The following is a 21,515-nucleotide window of genomic DNA, read 5'->3' as shown; positions in this document are numbered from 1 at the left end:
TATATTCAACCAGCAGTCAGTGAGCTTGCTAGAGAAGAACTCACATTTGTAAAATCAGTCTTTGCCAAGAGACCCTTGTTTTTAAATTTAAATGCCAAAACAAAAGGTTTCCCCACTCCCATTATCTGCAAATGAAGTTGTGCAGTGGGTATTTCCACTCACTCATCCACCTTTGTCAAAAATCTTGTTGCTATTGTTGCCAGCCCTGCCTGCTGTAATGCAAAATAGCTCCAGATTTTTGTGTGGCTTGGTCCTGAATGAGCTGAAAGTAGCCAGTACCTGTACTGGTTTGACTTGTGTTTTAAAGATGTGCCTTTGAGGTTGTTTACCCTTTACCTTTGAGGTTGTGATTTCTGCTTTGTAGAGGGTTGGACTAGGTGACTCTGTGGGTCCCCTCCAGCTCTACAATTCTATGAGGTGCCAGGGGTTACAGCTACCTGCAGAATCAGAGGATAATTTGGGTTTTTTTATGACTATCGATTCTCATTGTCCTGACTGCTTACTTGCATTTTTTGTGTGTTGCAGATAAACATATATTACAAAAGGTGTAATTTCATTGAAAGGAAGTAAGCACTATGAAACTGTCCCTGGAACTTCTTGTCCCTTGGGAAAGTGGCACAAGCAGAAGCGTATTATAAATTAGCATTAATTTTTAAAAGTGGAACGTAACACAGGAGATTGTCAGCTCTAGCTTAGTTTCAAGATACTTGTGGGTATTGCCAAGAAATCATTCCTGTATCATTTTTTTCCTAGAGTTCAAGGAAGTAATTTTATTTTCATACAGAATAATCATTTCCAAGTTGGTCATAGAAGAGCTTTTGGGTGAATAGCCACTACGTGGATGGGTGGGTGATTTAGATTTCTTAAGGACGTTAAAGGCTGACAGTTCTGACAGAGGCTGGAAAAGTTTGCCTCAACAATTCTGTAGATACTTGCCCCTTAGCTGAATATTTAGATAACTTTTGTTAAATTATCCCAAGTTCTTATTGCTGCCTGGATTTGCATGCTATAAATCCCAGGGGAATAATATGGAGAGCTAATGACTAGCCTGTGATCAGCTGAGGATAGCATGCATGCTGCTCTTTCAGACACACTGATTTGTTGGCATCTTTCCCTACAGATCATCAGAAGCTGGAACGAGAGGCTCGGATCTGCCGTCTCCTGAAGCATCCTAATATAGGTAGGGAAGAATCCTCGCCTCTCTTTGGGATAATGAGTCCATTCATCTGATGGGAATGTGTCAACTCCAGTGTTTGTTCCATGAAAGTTGAGGGTCACCTGTATTTTACTTTTTGGTATGGAACAGCATTCTATCATGTGAACCCCCCTTTTCAGTCTGATGTGGTACAGTCCTGAAAGATGATGACTAGACCTGTGGGCAAGGCTCACTCTAGGTTTGAGGGGTCCCTGAGCAAAGTGTCATTTGGTGAGCCCCTCTTGTGTAAACAGACTTGTCTGTCTGTAGTACCAGCTCAGTGCGGCTGGGTCTAGATTTCCCACAAAACCCCAGATCAATGGCAAGTCAGGGTGGGAAACTAAAAGAGTGACTAGATTCGGTTTGCAGTGGCCAAGATTTTTGGTTTTGGGAATGTGGTAGGCATCAGCAGTGGGCCCTATGAAGGTGCCCAAGGATACCTGCCTGTATGCCCAAGGATGCTAGCCCTGCCTGTATGAACTGTTTTCCTGTTTATGGGACTTTCTTTCAAACATCAGTTCAGAGGGGCGGGGGTGCCAACTTGCTTGTGTAATGAAATGTTCTTTCCCTTTGCTTCCCCTAAATATGTTCTAACCCTCTGGAGCAGATCTGGGAATGGAAATGCATGTGGGGAGGAGAAAGGAATCAATTCTGTTGTGCAAGCACAAATCCTTATGCTCATGAAATACTGTAGCTGAATACCTTTCCGTATCTTTAAAGGAATCTGGTTCCTTTGCCATTAATTAATAAAAATTGCATATTTATTAAGCAACCCTCTGCCCTCAGAAAAGCCTCAAAGAGCTGGATTATAATGCTGCTAAAGGCAAGAAGAACCAACCAGTGACTTTAATTAGCATTGGATCAAATCGAGTAGCTGGGCAAAAAAAAAGAGGGTAAAAAGGCACAAAGTAATAATAATCTGCACAGTTTGGAATAATACCTAAATGGGGCTAATATTGATTTCAGTTTTGTTTTCTATGACTGTTTCTATGTTGGTTGAGTTTTATTTTCTTCTATGCATGATTTTTTTTAAAAAAAAATGTTGTGTTTTTATAATAAATTTCATATATGTTAATAAATAAACGAACAACTCTCAGAAGCATTAAGTTCAGATTCCTAACACGTAGGGGCTAGCTTCTCCTTTAACCAACCAATTCACCCACAGGACAGAATAGTGATGGAGGTGGGTAGTAGTAGTTATTCTCCACGCATTGATCCATAGCACTGAGAAGTAATTGGATGAATATGTGTCATATGAAAGAAGCAGGCTAGAAGAGAGGGTGGGAGAATTAGCTTCAAAAAGCTAAAGCCATGATGCTGATTTGCTCTGTCATGTTTCTGTGCTCCAAGAGCTGGAGTTGTTCATGCCTTGACCTAATGGGAGCATTCGGGCCCAGCTAACAGACCTTTCCATTATATGATGGCTATTAGTCAAAGCAGCAGTATCAGCTGCAGAGAACCTGCCGGGCTTATGTACGCTGCGTAAAAGCTAAACACACTTAGCAGCAAGCTTCAGTGCTGTGGGATGATAATGCACACATAGACCAGAATTAACTTATAAGATGGATGTTAGCACAATGAAGATTTGGGGTGAAGGAATGGGACCTGATTTACCTGGCTCTTTCACATAATGATGAGGATGATGATGATGATGTTGGTCTGCCCTTGAAAGCATAGCTTGCTCCCAGTCAGTTAGGAGCTGGGGATGAAAGCAAGTGCTTGTGAATAATTCCCAGTGAGACTGTCTCCTGAGACATGTGCCTTGGACTGCATAGTAGCCTGATTTTTCAACCCTGGACTACATCCTAACATCCAATGAGAATAAAAAAGAATGTTTTGTTGTAGTCCACAAATGGAGGCGTGCATATTCACTTCCAGTTGCTACTAAAATCATCCGCTTTTTAAAATGCTTTCTCCTCCAGGTGCCTGACATAATAGGGGAAGCTTTTCTGGTTACTTACTTTTTTATAGAAGGAAATGCTTCAGGTTCACCTCCCACCATGTTTCAGTAATGCTGTCCTTTATTAGGAGCTCAAATTTGCCTTGCTTGTTTCCCATAATCTGTGCATTAGTACGTATAACTAACACAAGCCATTCCCTCCAGTTTATTTTCAGGTTCACCTTGCCCCACATTTCCCACTCGATAATTTTGATTTGTGAGACTGGCTCCTCCCTTTAACAACTGCTTGATAAGCAACAAGCTTTTGAAGCTTTCATGGCAAGGAAGCATTAGCACCTGCTAATGTCTACAGATCAAGTGCATAGAACCAGGGCTAGTTTTAAAAAGTTGGCAACCCCATGTACTGTGTGCACCAAGGCTTTCCATCTTTACTTTTCAGATCACTTTTATTCACTGACAAACTGATTTCTTACAACTTTAAAGGTAAAGGGACCCCTGACCATTAAGTCCAGTCGTGGACGACTCTGGGGCCGCACCGCTCATCTCGCTTTACTGGCCGAGGGAGCCTGCGTTTGTCCGCAGACAGCTTCCGGGTCATGTGGCCAGCATGACTAAGTCGCTTCTGGGGAACCAGAGCAGCGCACGTAAATGCCGTTTACCTTCCCGCCAGAGCGGTACCTATTTATCTACTTGCAGTTTGACGTGCTTTTGAACTGCTAGGTTGGCAGGAGCAGGGACCGAGCAACAGGAGCTCACCCCGTTGTGGGGATTTAAACCGCCGACCTTCTGGTTGGCAAGCCCTAGGCACTGTGGTTTAGACCAGTGTTTTTCAACCACTGTTCCGTGGCACACTAGTGTGCCGCGAGATGTTGCCTGGTGTGCCGTGGGAAAAATTGAAAAATTCAAGAGAATTACTTTATATATAGTCAATATAGGCACAGAGTTAATTTTTTTAAACATTTTCTAATGGTGGTGTGCCTCGTGATTTTTTTCATGAAACAAGTGTGCCTTTGCCCCAAAAAGGTTGAAAAACACTGGTTTAGACCATAGCGCTACCCATGTCTCTCTTGCAACTTTAGGCCGCCCAATAACAAAAACGTCCTCTGGGTGGCTTACAATAATAGTTGAAACTGCCAGATCTACAAATAAGCTGATAAAAACCACAGAATCTTAACACAGCCTCAAAGCACTTGGTTTATGAACCACAGTTGTTTGCAGGATCCATCCTTTATCCAGATGCTTGAGTGCAGAATATGTTTTGGTGGAATGTGCTGAACATCCTTGGCTGTTCCTCTTGCCCTCTTTCTGTCTGTAACAGTAGTCTGTTGCCATTGCTCTGATTTCCACCTCACCCTTCCTTCTCTGCACACACACACACACACACACACACATGCTCACACACATGGCCCCTGCTTTATAAATGTTTCAGATCATAAAGAGCCTGTCAGGTTCAATCTGTCTTGGGCAAATGCCTGCACAGTAGCGTCAGGTCTCTTTTACATCAGGCAGAACCACAGACTGAGCTGGACCAAGCTGTTACTATGACAACAGAGGCCTTTCCTCTTTCCCCCTCCCTTTCTTTTCCTTGCCCCAACTGAAGGGATGCTTCTCTAGAGCTAAAAAATAAAAATCCACATAAGAAGACAATGGAATTTGGGATGCATGTGGGGGTAAGAATCAGGTGCTGGGACGGCAAAGGAAATGATTATTCTCTCTTTTACTCCCAATTTTCTTTTTGAATATATTATTATTATTATTATTATTATTATTATTATTATTATTATTATTAGCATAATGTTACCCACTAACAAGACCAATACTGTTTAAATTGAATGTAGACGCCAGTGTGGAAAAACTCATTCTAATGGAAAAGAAATGTAATTTGTCTATTTATTCAGTGCATATGTCACCACATGCTTATAAAAAGCCTCAGGCTAGCTAGCAGCAATTAAAAACAACCATTAAAAAATCTCAGCAATACAATAAAATTAGTTAAAAATAAACAGCATTGGCAATAATGCCGTGGCTCCATCTGGCACCGAGTTCAGATCTCTGCCAGGCTATTTTGGTTTCTTCAATACACATTGTGCTACCAGGTGGTTTGTTTTTTAAGGTCATCTCCTATTTTACCAGCAATGCTGCTGTTCATTTGCCCAGCAACTCAGTATACAGAGATATATACATTTCTGAGTGGAAGGCTGTTAAAACAGAGGTGTAGAGATAGGAAGAAAAGCGGAAACCCTATTCACGAAATAGATTTTATCACACAATTAAAATATGCAAACTTCTAAAAGAACAACATATCAATACCTGATCTTTTATTCTGTGGTCAGGTGGTCAGTATTTTTGCCAAAAGTTTTAGAACTCAAACCATTACATGCATAATACAATATATTCTTGTGTGTGTGTGTGTGTAAATCACAAGCAACCCTAAAATGTTCCCCAAAAATTGGTGGAATGGATCACCCTAGTGCAAGGGTAGGGAATCTCTAGCCCTCCACATGTTGCTGGACTACAACTCCCATCATCCCTGCCTGTTGGCCATGGTGGCTGGGGCTATTGTAAGTCCAACAATACCTAGAGGGCCATAGGTTTCCCCACCCACCCGAATGCATTGGTTTCAGCATCTGATGCTGTTTGTCTTTCATCATCTTGCCTCTGTCTCCCAAATTACCCAATGTCTTTGTGTGTGGTTTGCATGGGTGTCATGGAAGCAATGCACACAGAAGAATCATATCCATACATCCAGGATATGATGCCAGTTGCACTCCAATGTGCTGTATACAACCATCAGCTGCAACATCTCTGGTATAGGAAGCAACCAAGGATAGACCAAGATCTGTCAATTTCAGTTCTCCCAGATTTTCATTTTCCAATCTCATATTCAGTTCTCTACATTTAAAGCACACCCACCCACCTGGGAATTACAGTTGTTAAGGGTGCAGGGAATTGTAGCTCTGTAATGGGTAAACTACAGTTCTTAGGATTCTTGGTGTGTGTGTGTGTGCACACACACTTTAAATGTATGGTGCATATCATTAATCTTTTCACTGGACTATCTGATACCCTATTAAGGTTGCCAGCTTTTCAATGAGCCGAGTCGCTGTAACGCTGCTTTTGAACAGCAGCTTGATTTTCAGAAATTAAACAGATTACACACACACACACACAAACACCATGGAAATAAGGGACGCGGGTGGCGCTGTGGGTTAAACCACAGAGACTAGGGCTTGCTGATCAGAAGGTCGGCGGTTCAAATCCCCATGACAGGGTGAGCTCCCATTGCTTGGTCCCTGCTCCTGCCAACCTAGCAGTTCGAAAGCACCCCCCAAAAGTGCAAGTAGATAAATAGGTACCGCTCTGGTGGGAAGGTAAACGGTGTTTCCGTGCGCTGCTCTGCTTCACCAGAAGCGGCTTAGTCATGCTGGCCACATGACCCGGAAGCTGTACGCCGGCTCCCTCAGCCAATAAAGTGAGATGAGCACTGCAACCTCAGAGTCGTCTGCAACTGGACCTAATGGTCAGGGGTCCCTTTACCTTTACCCTTTATACCATGGAAATAAGGGCTGCAACCTACATTCCATCTCCATATTAAAAAAGCTTCACTTGCTGATTTTCACAGCTGCATTAAAGGCACAAGAACAGGACGTGCCAGTGTTCCCTCTGGTCATCTGGCAACTCTGCCCCCTGCTCCTTTTTTGCCCTTCTCTCCGGAGACACAGATGTGCGCTGCATAGAGTGGCAATGCTTCTCTGTGGGAACAGACAGGATTGTGTTAACAGAGCAAGATAACTGAACAAGACCAATCTGGTAGCTATTTATACCCAGAAAGCCATTCTCTCCTCTCCTCCCCTCACACCCCCACTGTTCACTGCTGCCTGGAAACTCAGGAGTACAGTTCCCAATGAAAGCAGAGCAGCACAAACAGGGTAATTATCTACTGATGATCTAAAATGAACCAAAATGCTGCAGGCTGGAATTAAAAAGGAGAATTGATGCTGCCAGGAGGAGCAGAGTGATATCTGTGGTGGCACAGAGCCATGTGCAAAGGGCTGAACCCCTGGCTTCTGGGGCTGGGTTGACCCTAGTTTACGAGACATGTCCTCTGTGTTGAATCTTCACTTTATTTAAAATTGTGAGGAAGGCGATCACTTTGACTCCATCCCTTCTGAAACATAATAAAAAGAGGGGTACTCTATGAAGAGATTTGTCCCTCTCAAACTACATAAACAAACAAACAAACAAACATAAAATGATAATAGCAGAATAGATTAATGTTATCAATCAGTTTGCTATTTTATGCTTGTGTAGTGTTCATGCATCCTGTTCAGTGTGGGGCAGTGTTTTGGCTTATAGTGTGTCAAAATAGGCCACTCACTGTGGCCCAACATCCCTTGCGTCCTGCAAAGCTTACCCCAGTAGCCTATGTGTTTTCACAATTCCCTGCTGGAGAGCTTCCTTGCCCAAGGCTGTAAGTTGGTAAGCAGCAGTCTTGGGTGGAAGGGAGGACTAGGTCCTAGTCGAGGCTTCCTCAACCTCGGCCCTCCAGATGTTTTGAGACTACAATTCCCATCATCCCTGACCACTGGGGATCATGGGAGTTGTATGCCAAAAACATCTGGGGGGCTGAGGTTGAGGAAGCCTCTCCTAGCCTGTTGCATCTAGCTCTGTAACTAGCTTTACCATGGTGGCTTATTCCCTCCCTGCAGCTGAATTCCTTCACTCAACACATAATTGGCTAATCTTCCTTACAGTGTTGCTGAGGGGAGAGAAAAAAATGTAGCCGTGGTTCAGATGCTGAATTCTGAATGCTCAGAGAGGTGTTTTGTATAGCATCACCTGCACCTATAGTTAAGCTTAGTTTTGGATTTATGGTTGAATATCTATTGTAGTCATTGATGAATGGGTCCCCTAGCATCCATCCCCCCCCACTTTAAAGTGACTCTGCTTTAATCCAAGTGGTCAGTTCTAGAGTCAAAAGGCATCGCTCTAAAGTGGTCTCCTTTATGCTTTGGTGGTGCTGCGTGTTAAGGAGTCGTTCTGTTCTGCTCTGCCTCTAATTATAACAGTGAAGGTCTGGTGTGCCTTTTCCAATCCATCTATTCAAACCTTTTCATGCTCATTGAATAATTCAGTTGCTCGCTATTCATAAAAGAGGCATGCCTTTTATGCAACTGCATTTATGTTGTGACTTCTAGAAAGATGGAGAGCTGAAAGCAGGCGAGCAATTTGGACCCTTCCTGATGGAATGAGTGGGAGGTTCTGGCTGAGCAGAGCAAGAAGCAAAGAGTCCTTGTTTTTCTTTCCCAGAACGACTCTTCATTGACTGGAACAGCTCTTCGAGGAGTCTCATGATCCCAGGGCCTGTTGGTGGACGAGTCTGAATAATCTCTTAACAGAGTATTAAATCCCCATAAGTCTGCACTTTCTGAAACAAAGCCTCCATGGCCCATGCAATCATTCAGCTGTCCGTTCTGGACTACAGCATCTCCGGGGAAGGCTGGGAAGGTCTCCTGCCTGAAAGACAGGAAAGCCACTGCCTGTGTGACAGCTAGGTCTGACTCCGTAAAAGGCATTGTATACAGCCCAACCTGGAGATTTCAGGGATCAAACATGGAACCTTCTGCATGTGAATGTTCTGCCAAGAGCAGAGGTTCTTTTAGGGTTCAGACAAGGCATAGAGCACACAGGTTGTTCCTTGAGAAACAGATTTTATTTACAGGCAGGATGAGAAAACAAAACAAAGAGCAAAGCAAAATGCAGGCAGTTCTGAGGGGGTTCCATTCTGTTACTGGGAACCCCCTCAGAACAACTATGGGCGGACTCAGTGGCATGCAATTAGTGGGCTGGGGGGGGGGGACTAGGCTAGTGCCCTAAATGGTTCCCCTGGTGCCTCCTTCCCAAAGCCCAGGATGCTTCTGCCCAGCTTAGGGAAGGAGGGTGGGTCCAAGAGCCCTTCCAACACCTTCCCAAAACCCACCCAGCTTTGGGAAGGAAGCAGGAGGGCCCCAGCATCGTGTCAGAGACCTGGCACCTCCTTCCCAAAGCCTGGGAAGCTTTTGCCTGCCTTTGGAAGGGAGGCGCAATACCCATGCTTGCAACACCCCCCCCCCAATCGTCCTCACCAGCTGGCGCCTCTATGAAAAATTTCACCACATGCCACAGGTACCTTGTAAGCTGGCCTTTGGCTTGGCCTTCTAAGACCTATTGGAAGACACTGTGCCATTGCCTGATGTTTTATGGTGCTCAACTGGTTCATTGTTTTTGTAAGCTGCCTTAGGAGACATTTTAAATAAAGGATCCAACCCTCCCTCACTTTATCCCAGCGGTGCTCTATCCCAGCTATCACTTTTCTCCTAGCCCAGCTCAAATACTGGAGAGAGAAATCAGACAGAGATATTAGAGAGGATATAATTAAGGGAAAGACTAAGGTGTTAGACTTGGCAAAGTGAACTAAAGCCTCTCCTCTTCCCAGGGGGGGGAAGGGGTTGCGAGCAGGAGCCATTTCCCACCTGGGCAGGGGTGTGTGTTCAATCCCCTGCCTTGGCCCCTCCTTCCTGCCACGTCATGCCTCATAGCCAGCCAATAGGGCTGGCTGGGGGGCGGTGTCTGGCTGCATTCAAGCAGCCCGGCAAACTCCATCTCATTCATTCTGCTCCTGCTCGCATCGGATCTCCCGCCCTCCCTCCCTTTAGGTTTTGCTAGGCTTTTTGACCTTTCTATGGATTCGGTTGGTCGCCTTGGTTGCCCAGGGGGCCTGGTAGGAGTTTTTTTTTATCCATTTGGCAAATTGGCACCGGCCTCTTGGTTTTTTCACCTACCTCATAGCATCTCGTCACAACTTTATGGTATTGGCGGTTAGGCATTGGAATATTCAATAGGTGATGTAATATCTGTGGTGTGTTGGAGGTCAGTTGGCGGCCATCACCTACCTCCTAGGGGTATCCCTTTAAAGGGGTCTGGCGGTTGTGGATCCTGTCTGATGCCCTGCTGGTGGCTAGGGCCATGGCACGACCCCCAGTGACGTCAGGGGAAGCTTCCAGTTGAATTTGCACTAACAAACTCCTCCCACTGGTTGTTAACTCTAAAGTGACTCCCCCCCATGGGGTGGAGTCTGGTGTTGCGCTCTTATCCAATGCCTAAGCCAATACCACTCACACGCCGTAACCAATAAAGTTGTGGCCTTATTTTACCCATTAACCTAAAATTATGTGTCTGTGTGTTTTATTTACTCAACGCGGGTGATGGGTCATTGACTCGCAAAGGAGATCTTAGGTGGCAATTAAGTAACAGTGTGAGAGTTGCTTGCTCCTCTTCCATGGACACATATATAGGAACACTCATGTCTTTGGATGGAGGGCTGAATTTTAATAAGTGCAATCAGGAGAGAGGTTATCATCAGAGTGAGCAGGTAAGGCATTATCAAGAGCTGGAGAAATTTTGGGGAAGAAGTTCTGTGGGGCTGAATGGGTGGAAAAGATAGCTTAGAATTAGAGAGAGGTCAGGAGTCAAAGCCACCTGGTGGAACAAAGGATGCCACTTAAGGTTGTAAAGTGTGTGGGGATAATTAATGGTGGTGGCTCTGCCCATGTAGTCCTCATGTACAAGCACATAATTGCTGCACGTGTGAATAGGGCCTGCCCAGGTAAGGTCTGTCCCTAAACCCTCCTGCACAGCACACTGACTAGTCAATAAGCAACTGACTAGTCAATAAATCAAAGCCATGATAGCTCTTCTGCAACTTCCTTACCTGAAAAACTATACATGTATAATAGCAGGCACCTCCGTGTCTTGTGTGCAGATATGTGTATGCTGTCTCAGTTCACCCCAATGTGCTTAGAACATCCAACTTGGTCATTTTTAGGGGGGGTCCTTCTCTTCCTTTAGTGTTCAATTAACCAATCTGATTTAACCAACATCACTTGACTGGAATAGCTGGCATTAATTTACTGAGGTGTGAAATCCAATTATGGAACCATTTGGTCCTTCAAGAGAGCATAACAAACTGAATATATGTAGAGACAGCTTCTGGTGCCCTTCTCTCTCTATGTCAAACACCCCCCCCCTTGTTTCCTTTCTAATTCTTGTGGCAAATTGGGATGATGGAGGAGGAAGGACTTTGATAGTGCCTGGTGAGTAAGCAGCTGCTTGTAGGGTACATTGCTGCTAGCATGAAGGAACAGCTCAGCCTCTTTGCTTGGGACCTGAAAGGAGCCTTATCCTAGGCCAAGCACTTGCAGAGCATACTTCATCTCACAGATATAATTCCACAGCCCTTGAGCCAAAAGTAAGGAAGTAACTAAGGCCAGTTCAATACATTTTGCTGCTTGAGGCGCAGCACAAGATGATGCCATCCCCTTCCACATACAGAAGTCAACTGGACTGGCACAGCATGGTCCACCGCAACTGAAAGCAGCAGGGCACCTAAGGGGGCACACACAACAAGTCACCTGACATGTACACAGCATAAACTATGGAATTTGCTCCCACAAGAGGTAGTGATGGCCACCAACTTGGAAGGCTTTAAAAAGAGGATTAGACAAATACTAGTAGCTACCAATAGCTACTAGTCAACAATGCCTATGTTCTATGACCACTGCCAGAGGCAGTATGCCTCTAAATACTGTTTGGGGAGTGTTGTTCTGCTTTCAGTGGTTTACCACAGCATGAGAACAGAGTTTTGGACTGAGTATGCCTTTAGGCAGGTCTAACAGGGCCCTTCTTACCTAGATACAGGTAGGTAGCTGTGTTGCTCTGCCGTAGTCGAAACAACAACAACAAAAATCCTTCCAGTAGCACCTTAAGAGACCAACTAAGTTTGTTCTTGGTATGAGCTTTCGTGTGCATGCACACTTCTTCAGATACACTGAAACAGAAGTCACCTATATATAGTGAGAGAGTGGGGAAGGGTATTACTCAGAAGGGTGGTGGGAATGGTTGATTGGCTGATAGGTGTGGTAAACCTGTTGATGACTGTTAACGGCTACAATGAGTCTTACAGGAAAAAGCAAGGGATGAGATGGCCAAAAATAGCTTTATCATGTATAATGAGATAAGAATCCAATGTCTCTATTTAGACCAGGTCTCTCCATGGTTTTAAGTTTGGTAATAAGTTGTAATTCGGCAACTTCTCTTTCCAGTCTACTGTATTTCTGAAATTCTTTTGTAATATGACAGCTACTCCGAGATCTTGTATAGAATGTCTTGGGAGATTGAAGTGTTCTCCTACTGGTTTCTCTGTCTTGTGATTCCTGATGCCTTCTTACCTGTTCTTCTGTACCTCTTCACTGCTCCCTGCCATTCAGCATTCGCTGCCAGAAGCAGCTGCCTCACTGTACCCCAGAATTAAGTGTATACTGGTGCTAGCAGGACAATTCTAAACCCATTAGTTCAGCTGTACTGATCAAGACTTACCTTTCGGTGGAGGTATATAGAGGAAGACTTCATCGCCTTTTCAGCCATGACTGAACACCAAACTAGACATAGAATAATATAGAATGTAGAGTTAGAAGAGACATGAGCATGGTTCCCATTGTTTGGCCTCGTACAGGTTTGTTTGTTGTGTTTTTTATTTTGATAGGTGTGGTGGGGAAACATTATGTTTACATAAATTTATTAACATTTCTATTAAAATACCAACAAAAAAGAGGAAGTAATAACTCTTAACACAAATGAGGGAAATTGGGTAAACACATATCTCTGAAAGTTAGCAGCAAAATGCAGAAGCCAAAGAAGAAAAATAAAACAAATAGATAGGAGTAATGGCCATGCCTCAAATCTTCAAATACACAGAGGTGGAAAGAAAGAAAAAAGATTCATTCAAGCATAGCAAAGCCCATCATTCTCTGAAATAATGATGTGATAATTTTGAATGAAAATGCCATGATAAATCTCACAGCAAGTTCAGTGCAAATTAAAACTAGATGGCAACATTTTAATAAAGGTTGTGATGCATTTATGATAACTTTGAAAAACAAATTTCATGTCAAACTTGCAAGGGGACAAAGATGAACTGTTGCAAGGGGAAGGATAAAGTGTTACAAGAAAGACTCCTTGCCAGAGCAACAAGAGGGCAGATTTTTATTCTTCTCTCATCTCTGCCCTACCTACCTGTCTTTCAGGTACTGACAATTTGTTTCTTCTTTGTCCCTCATTCTGCTCATATGTCATTGTTCCTCATCATGTAATCTATTAAGAACACAAGACATAAGGACAAAATAAGAGCCATGTTGGATCAGACCAGTGGCCCGACTAGTCCAGCATCCTGTTCTCACCAGATACCTATAGGAAGCCCGCATGCCTAGGGTGCCAACTTGAATATAAGTATTGGGGGTCCCAGGTAAGCCCTGCCTCGCATAATCAATCATAATACCTGGCACATGCACACCATTTACATGGCACTTCCCATCAACTTTGGGGCCCCTGGCCGCCTCAAATATTTTTGGGCGGTGGCAAAGGGACCTTGGTCACTAGGAGTTGGCTCCTGTGGCATTTGCCCCACTTCTGATTCCCAGAAACTTGTATTCGGGGAATTTATAGATCACTTTAGACTGGCACTTCACATGTATTATTTCAGTGTTCCTTAAAACAATCCTATAAGAAACTATTACCCCCTATATTGTAAATAGAATAATTTTGTGGTGAGAAGATGACTTGTGGATTTTTTATTTTTTTAAAAAAACATTTTTTCATTAGGCAACATCAGCACCCTCTTTATCCTAGCCTTTTTTGGAATTATGTTCTAGTGGGTAATATTAAAAGTATTAAGAAATATGGGAAGTAGAGAAGTTACCTCCTTCAAAATAAAGAATGACACGCATGCCTCTAAATTATGTGAATCCCTTCCTCTGTCTGTTCAAAATAACCATTTCTGTTATTATATGAAACAACTCATATTCTGCTTGTTAAGGATTCTTTGGGTGTCTTCCCAGCCTTTTTGCAGCTGATTGTTAGATTGTTCTTACATTTGGAAATGTATCTTAGCACAAAATAATTTTCTGGTGATAGCAGGAATCGGATAACTGGATGTTTTCCAAAGGTTATGCAGAAGTTGTGATTAAAATTTCAGTAGCTGAAATTGCTCTGCTTAGATTTTTCATAAATACATATAAACCCATTTCCCCCCTTTTTTGTTTCTCCCTCCATTTTTTTTGCCCACCATTGGGAATATACATTCACACACACACACTTTTCAGAAATATCTAGTCATTCTAGAACATACTGAGATTAGATTAAATAGTAATATTTAAATATGCATGGGTCAAGGGATATTTTGATAATGTGCATTTATCTAAATGGCATTGTGACATCCCAAACGATTGACTAATCACATTTTCCGCAGCTAAACCAGGCTGCAGTAGTGCAAGCTCTACTGCAGAGGATAATAACCATTTCTGTCAAGTTTACATCTGTGGAAATCGACTGTAATAATTCTTGTCAATTTTTCTTCTAAGGGCTATTTTTTTCATCACAGTATTTTCCCTGATGAGAAAAGGCAAACCTGGTGAAATTGTCTCTTCTATGCAACCCTTAAAGGTGCAACAATATTCCTTTCAGTAAAAAATATAATGGTTAAATTTAAGCATAGCCCCCACATTGTGAAAAATATAGAATGGATTCCCTGGAAGTTGTATGTGTGAAGTCTCACACAGAGAACATCAAGGCTGTTTCAGCATGTTTCTCATTCCATTCCCGGTCTTTTGCCTCGAGTTGTGGATGATGGAGGAGGAGTGTTCCGTCGGCTATGGAAGCAATCCTTGGAGGATGCCAGGATAATTTGATATCTGGCACCTAATAAGGAGGGAAAAGGTCACAGGGAATGCCAAGCTGCTGGAGAAACGCTGCCCTGCCTGCCAGAGTACTGTCTTCGCAAGACTGCCTTTGAAGCTGTGTTTATCAAGACAACCGAATGGCAGCAATCTTTGGGATATGGGGATATGGAGAAGATATTAGGCATTGATAGCAGGGTGAAGGGAGATATAGAGAGGTTGCTGTCACCTGGGCTGGGGCATCTACTGGCTGTTATTAGCTGCTGGGTTCTAACTGTACAACCCTGAATAGTGGGAAGAGCCACTTTGGTCAACCGTGAGATTTGTTTTTTCCCTTTGAAGAATTTCAGCTTTCACCCTAATCCTAAAATGGAAATCTGTTGGATGTTAGTGTTTTATGCTGCATAGAATTGCAGCCCAGTTCTTAAAAGAATATAAACTTGGGATTCCCAAGCTAGGCCTGACTCATTCTAACAATGGCTGGCCCAAAGCCTCAGGGAAGATTATAGTCAAAGTGAGATGCAGTCATCCATTCCCTGTTGTGAGTCTGCCCAATCTAGCAGCTAGAGGTAAATGATGGAGGTTTTTTTGTGGGGTGGTGGGGGTAAGATCACAAAACTCTTGTTGAAATATCATACACATAAGTCATTGGCAGGATTTTTTTAAAAAAAATATGCATCAAATTTACATGGAAAGGGTAAATTTGAATTAAATGGAGAAAACAATACAGACTGGCATTTTGATGACAATGATTTCATATGAATGCTGTAAAAAAAAAAAAAAAAGAACCTTGTATGCATGAGATGCACCGATCCCACAACAAACATCTGTTGTTTTCCTGAACATGGATGAGATATGGGGAATGGTGGATTCAAACTGCAGCAGAGTCCCTGGCAAAGCTGCCTGATCATTTCATCCAACTATCCAGTTAGCCATCAGTGAGCTGAATGGAGAAAAAAATGTACTTGGCTCCACTGTGTAAGGCTGACAAGTAATCCAGGCACATTATAAACAAATAAACGAGCACTTTAGCACATCCTCAGCTGAAATGGAAATCCATTCAACCCGCATCTGGGCACACACACAATTGGCCTGTAGTCTGCCTTCTTTCCACTGAAATCCACTTTTTCTTTTCTCCCTCTTCTGTGTTATATTGAAACCATTGTTTCTGTTACATGGTGGTCTGCAGTCATAAAAACGGCAGCGTTTGCCAAGGTTGGTAAAGACGACTTCAGTGATCAGAAGATACTCCCTGGGTGTGTGCAAATTTTAGGAAGCAGAAGGTTTACCTCCTTTTCAACATTTGGAAGCATTGAATATATTGCAAGACAAGGAAGGTTCCCAGGACATGTTCTGAAGGTATATGAGGCCGCCACCTTGATAAAGCTAAGTGGGCCTGGGTCTGGTAAGTGCCTCGATCAGTGGCCCTCTGGGAACCACACGAATCTAACCTTGGGTTCAGAGGAAAGGCTATCAATGTAAGAAAATAAATTCATACATGAATATAGGTGAGGTGAAGTGTGGTTCCACTTTATACACTTGCAGCCTGCATTGCACTAGGAACTATTTCAGCTCAATGGACCAAGGTGAAAGACCAGTAGATTTACCTCTGAATATAATAAGTTTATTCTGGCTGGTAACCTGTTCCATTTTCATCTCTGCAGTGAGGCTTCATGACAGCATATCAGAGGAGGCACACCATTACCTGATATTTGACCTGTAAGTAATGGTGGGACATGAATAAATCTTCATATGCATGCTAAGTACTCTGTGAATCACCAGGGGGGCATTACCTCTCCACCATCTCAGGACACACACACACACACACACACACACAGTCTGAGAGCAACTCAGTCCAAAGTGGACTTAGATCATAGAGTTTCTCCACCCACCTACTGAAAAGTGAACATGGTGTGATGGAGCCATTTTTCCATATGCCTCATGCACACATTTTCTGTCTCTCTACCATCACGAGGCAAACAGATATTTTGGAATGAGTCAAAGCCCCGCAAAAGCCATTTGACAAGAGACAAATAAATTGGTATGTAGTGCATCACAGACTACAATGGCTCTGCCAAACAACCTTCAGCTTCCTTAAAAGCTGTCTCCAGGTTAAGTTGGTGCCCTATCACAGTTGGATATCAGTGTTGGGTAGTTTGTGTCCAACCCTTTTAGAAAGCGGAGCAGCTAAGTGGCTTGAATTTCACAAAGCGTTTTTTCAGCATCCAGCTTTAAGAGAATTAGCACTGCTCTTTATGCAGATCAGCCCTTCAAGCTTCTTGGAGCAACAATTAGCATATTGAATGTGAAGTCCCTGGAGGACCAGCTGCTCTTGCACTGTTCTCCAAATCCTTAGTTTAAGAGATCCTGCCTGGCTGCAGTTTTCCTTCCTTACTCCTTTGAGACAGAGGGGTCTGGCATCCAAGACAGTGCTGATACATCTCCCATTCCAACCTGTTCCTTCTCAGGCTGCTCTTAATTTCTCCAGCAAGCATAATCACAGTAGGAATGCTCCACTAGAAATTCTAAGAAGGCTGGCGAGGAAGTAGTGAGGTTGGCAAGGTCACTTGAGAGGGGATTGCTGTTCTGCATGCTTAGCATATGGCCCACACGAGGCAAGATATTAAGATAACAAAGGGGAAATGGTGATAGCCTGTTTCATCATTTCCTCCAGAATTACAGTCCTACAGTTTGCAGAATTAGGCAAAAAAATCAAAAAAATCTGATAGGATGAATAGCACTGCTAGCTATGGTAGAATAATAGAATTATAGAACTGCATGGGGCCCTGAGAGTCATCCTAATCCAACCCTCTGAAATGCAGAATCTCAGCTAAAGCATCCATGGCAGATCCAATCTCTGGTTAAAAATCCACAAGGAAGGAGAATCCACCATTTTCCCACCACTTTTCCACAGCTCTTACCATCAGAAAGTTCTTCCTCCAACCTTCTGCATGCAAAGTGTGTGCTCAGGAGCTGTTTTCACTAATAAAATACATTTTGTATGTCATTGCCACTAATACAGGCATTCGTATGGGTGCTTTACACCAGTATATGCTTTAAAAAATATATATGTATACATTACTTGGCGGCAGAACTGCATTGCAAAATTCAGAGAAGTGTGCATTTCAAAGGATGGTTTTTTTTGGTTTTTTTGTGTTACTTGGGAAAGTGCAGGTTTGGCAGACTCTCGCCTTTAAATGTGAACTGCCTTGACTTTCTCCTCCATCCCTTGCAGCAGGAGGATGTCTGGAGCTGGGACTGATTCCTCTTTAATTTATTCACAGGGTGACAGGCGGAGAACTGTTTGAGGACATCGTTGCTAGAGAATACTATAGTGAAGCAGATGCCAGGTGGGTATGGGGGAAAGAATAAAGTGCCTAGGAAAAACTGTACAACACTTCATCTCTAAGGCTGGCAGGCAACAAGGTTGAGAACCTGCTGCTTATCTCTATCTCTGTCACCGATTAGTTTTGCTTTCTAATCTTTTTGTATTGCTGTGCTATGCTTCCTGTCATGTAAGCAGGCAGTGTCCAACAATACAAAATACAGTGCATGTTCAGTGTGTGCGTGTGTGCGCGCATGCATGTACATATATGCAATATAAATACAATAAAATTAAAATTAAATAAAATTAAAATCCAAAGACAGCCAGTAGTCCAAATAAAAGTAAGATTCATGATGACAGACATCAAGGGCAGCAAAGGTCAGGGTAAATGAAAAAGTACTGGTGTGTGCAGGGCCGTCTTAGAGGGATCGGCCGCCGTGGCGCGGCGATCCCTCAGCGCTCCCGCCGTGCCGCCTCCCCGTCCGCCTCCCTCCTGCGCTGGCCGCGAGCAGGGGATGAGGGGCGTGGCGCTGGAGCAGCGCGGGGCTTTGCGCGCCCTTCCAGCGCTCCAGCTGGGGCTCCGGGAGGCGAGGGCGGATGGCTTTCAGCCCGCCCGCCCGCCCGTGGGGGTGGGTGCGGGGGCGCCTGGTATGCCGGCGGGCTCGTGGGGGCGCCCCTGGGGGGCCCGGCGCCCTGGCGCAGCACGCCACCAGCCCCTATGGACAAGACAGCCCTGGGTGTGTGCCTTGTTTTGGGGTGGGAGTGGAGCCATCACAGCTACCCATACACAATATAGGAACAATCTGTGATAAGTGTGACTCTAGGTGAAGGACTGGGAACTGATGGCTCACAGGCTGCATCTGGTCCATTAAACCTCCTTAACCAGCCCTTCTTGGCCCTGCTCCCTCCTTCTTGATATTGGCAGCAGCGGTGGGAGCAGCTACAAAAACAGGCACTGCAACTGCAATGCCCACTTCCACCTTCCCTTTTCACCCTTATCTCAGACAAATCTGTTCCCTTCTCAGCACCGGCAGCCTCTGTCTTTCCCTGGTCCTTTCCCAGTGATTGAGAAATACACTGGAAAGTGTAAAATGGTACTTGCTTTGATGCAATGCCATTTAACCTCTGAACAAATGTATCGGGACAAATGCTCATCAGATAACCAGCATTGTATGATTGCTCTGCAAATAAATCTGGATGCATGCTCAACAAACAGGTTGCCCTGAAATGCCCTTTTAATTTGGATAATGACTCTTGGGCTGGGGTGGAGGGTGATTCTTTGGCTTTGTGGGACAATGAATTAATCTAGTAAGATGATGATTGCCATGCAAAGATGCTTACTTGGAAATAGGTCACACCAACTTCAACTAGACTTACTTCTGAGTAAGTACGCATAGACTTGCAACCTTAACACCACACACATGCCTACAATCGCCTGGCATATTAGACTATCAATTTGGTGTGCTACTTAGCAAACAGCTTTTATTAAGTTTCCTGTATGCCCAGAACATTATAAACGATTGCTTTATTAGCATCTGCCAAAAACGTAAACAGAGCCATTTTGTTGTTTTGCAGACAGCTGTTCCGGCACCTGGGCCTTAATTTTCTGTTTTCCACATGCCTGCAACATGATGTGTGTGTCTCATCAAGCTGTTGTAGTGAGACCTACCAACATGAGAACAGTGATCATGAACTTGCCACCCCATCTACTGCCATAATTTCTGTGAGAAACCAATCTGATGGTTTTTGCTCATTAGCTTCTGCAACACTGCATGCTAATAAAGCAACCAGCTTTTCTCTTTTTTCCTCTCATGGAAGAACCTGAATGCCTCCAATAATGCCCTCCTGTAATAGAGTTTCAATGGCAATCAGATTACAATGGTTACCGGTATTTCATTTCCCGTCCTGTTGGTAAGCCTGGCTCTGCAGTGAAAGGCACCGAGCCATTCTTCATGGCTGCTAGCAGGAAAGGGGAATAGGAAAATAGGAAATGGCAAAAAGATAGTAGTGCAGACAGGGCTTTGCTGCGAAACCTTGCCTCAAGCCATCTCCTGACCCCTTCCAAGGTAATGTGATTGTGTTTCCTCTCTCTAGTCACTGCATTCAACAGATCCTGGAAGCTGTCCTACATTGCCACCAGATGGGTGTGGTGCACCGGGATTTAAAGGTAAAATATTTATAAACTGTAAGACTTAAAGTGTATCCCTTCTGCAGCCAACTCCTACACCCAACATACATACCCGGCTTGATTTACTTTGATAGAAAGTAGATGATAGCATGGGGGGCGTGGCTGGCACTGTGGGTTAAACCACAGAGCCTAGGGCTTGCCGATCATAAGGTCGGCGGTTCGAATCTCCATGACGGGGTGAGCTCCCGTTGGTTGGTCCCTGCTCCTGCCAACCTAGCAGTTCAAAAGCACGTCAAAGTACAAGTAGATAAATAGGTACTGCTTCGGCGGGAAGGTAAACGGCGTTTCCGTGCGCTGCTCTGCTTCACCAGAAGCGGCTTAGTCATGCTGGCCACATGACCCGGAAGCTGTACGCCGGCTCCCTCGGCCAGTAAAGCGAGATGAGCAGCGTAACCCCAGAGTCGTCCGCAACTGGACCTAATGGTCAGGAGTCCCTTTACCTTTACCTTTAGATGATAGCATATCTTTGATAGAAATAGAATTGTTAAGTGGTTGAAGTCTTTAGATTTCAAAGGTCCTAGTTTTCATAGGTGTAGTAAACTTTTGGAGCTGTATGAACTTCTAATTACATTGGACTGAATGCTCTTCCTCCGAAAACAAATCCCTGTCCATAGAAAACTAGCATATCAGGGAGGAGGCTTGATTAAAACCCTTCTTGCTGATAAGAAACCAAGGGGCGTTTTTTTGCTGTTTGCCTTGGGATTACTGAGCCAGCCAGCTGCTTCCTTGCTAGCGACTGCAATTGTAAGCATGCAACTTAATGATAATTCTCTATAGTGGATGCACTAATAACATGGTTGCTGAATGTGATCTGGGAGTCAGGCAGCCAACCAGAGAAGAAAACCTGATCCATCTTTCTTCAATCAGTGCTGTTGGCAATCCTAGGTCCTGAGGTGCAGCTGACAGCCTTGTTAGTACACTATTGTCTGCCAAAACAGCCAGCCATATGAGCTACCTCTTCACTAATTAGGGAGTTGTTCTATCTGTGGGCTGGCTTATTATGGGATGGGAGCTCACCATGCATGCAAAATCTTCACAGCATGCATGCCCTGTTGTTGGGATCAAATCCCACCCCCAGTTTAACCCTTTCCAGGGAAAATCAAATAAGTTTTTAAAAACCCGTTTGTGACATGTGAACG

The 21,515-nt window shown here is 44.0% G+C and overlaps 1 protein-coding gene across 5 annotated transcripts in view; it reads left to right on the top strand.

The window, feature by feature from the left end:
• The window catches only part of CAMK2A (calcium/calmodulin dependent protein kinase II alpha), a 111,994-nt gene that overhangs the window by 50,343 nt on the left and 40,136 nt on the right, over nucleotides 1-21,515 (top strand). For all 5 annotated transcript variants that reach the window (XR_004425970.1, XR_004425969.1, XR_004425971.1 and 2 more), the window contains 4 exons: nucleotides 1,121-1,180; nucleotides 16,528-16,582; nucleotides 18,148-18,213; nucleotides 20,283-20,355. Coding sequence is in view for 1 of the 5 variants with exons in the window: in XM_033140292.1 (XP_032996183.1) it covers nucleotides 1,121-1,180; nucleotides 16,528-16,582; nucleotides 18,148-18,213; nucleotides 20,283-20,355 (254 nt within the window). In the remaining 4 variants the exon portion in view is untranslated. The remainder of the gene's footprint in view (nucleotides 1-1,120; nucleotides 1,181-16,527; nucleotides 16,583-18,147; nucleotides 18,214-20,282; nucleotides 20,356-21,515) is intronic.

The sequence above is a fragment of the Lacerta agilis genome, chromosome 2 (assembly GCF_009819535.1).
Source record: "Lacerta agilis isolate rLacAgi1 chromosome 2, rLacAgi1.pri, whole genome shotgun sequence".
Taxonomy (NCBI): Eukaryota; Metazoa; Chordata; class Lepidosauria; order Squamata; family Lacertidae; genus Lacerta; species Lacerta agilis.
This window is presented reverse-complemented; position numbering and strand designations above follow the sequence as displayed.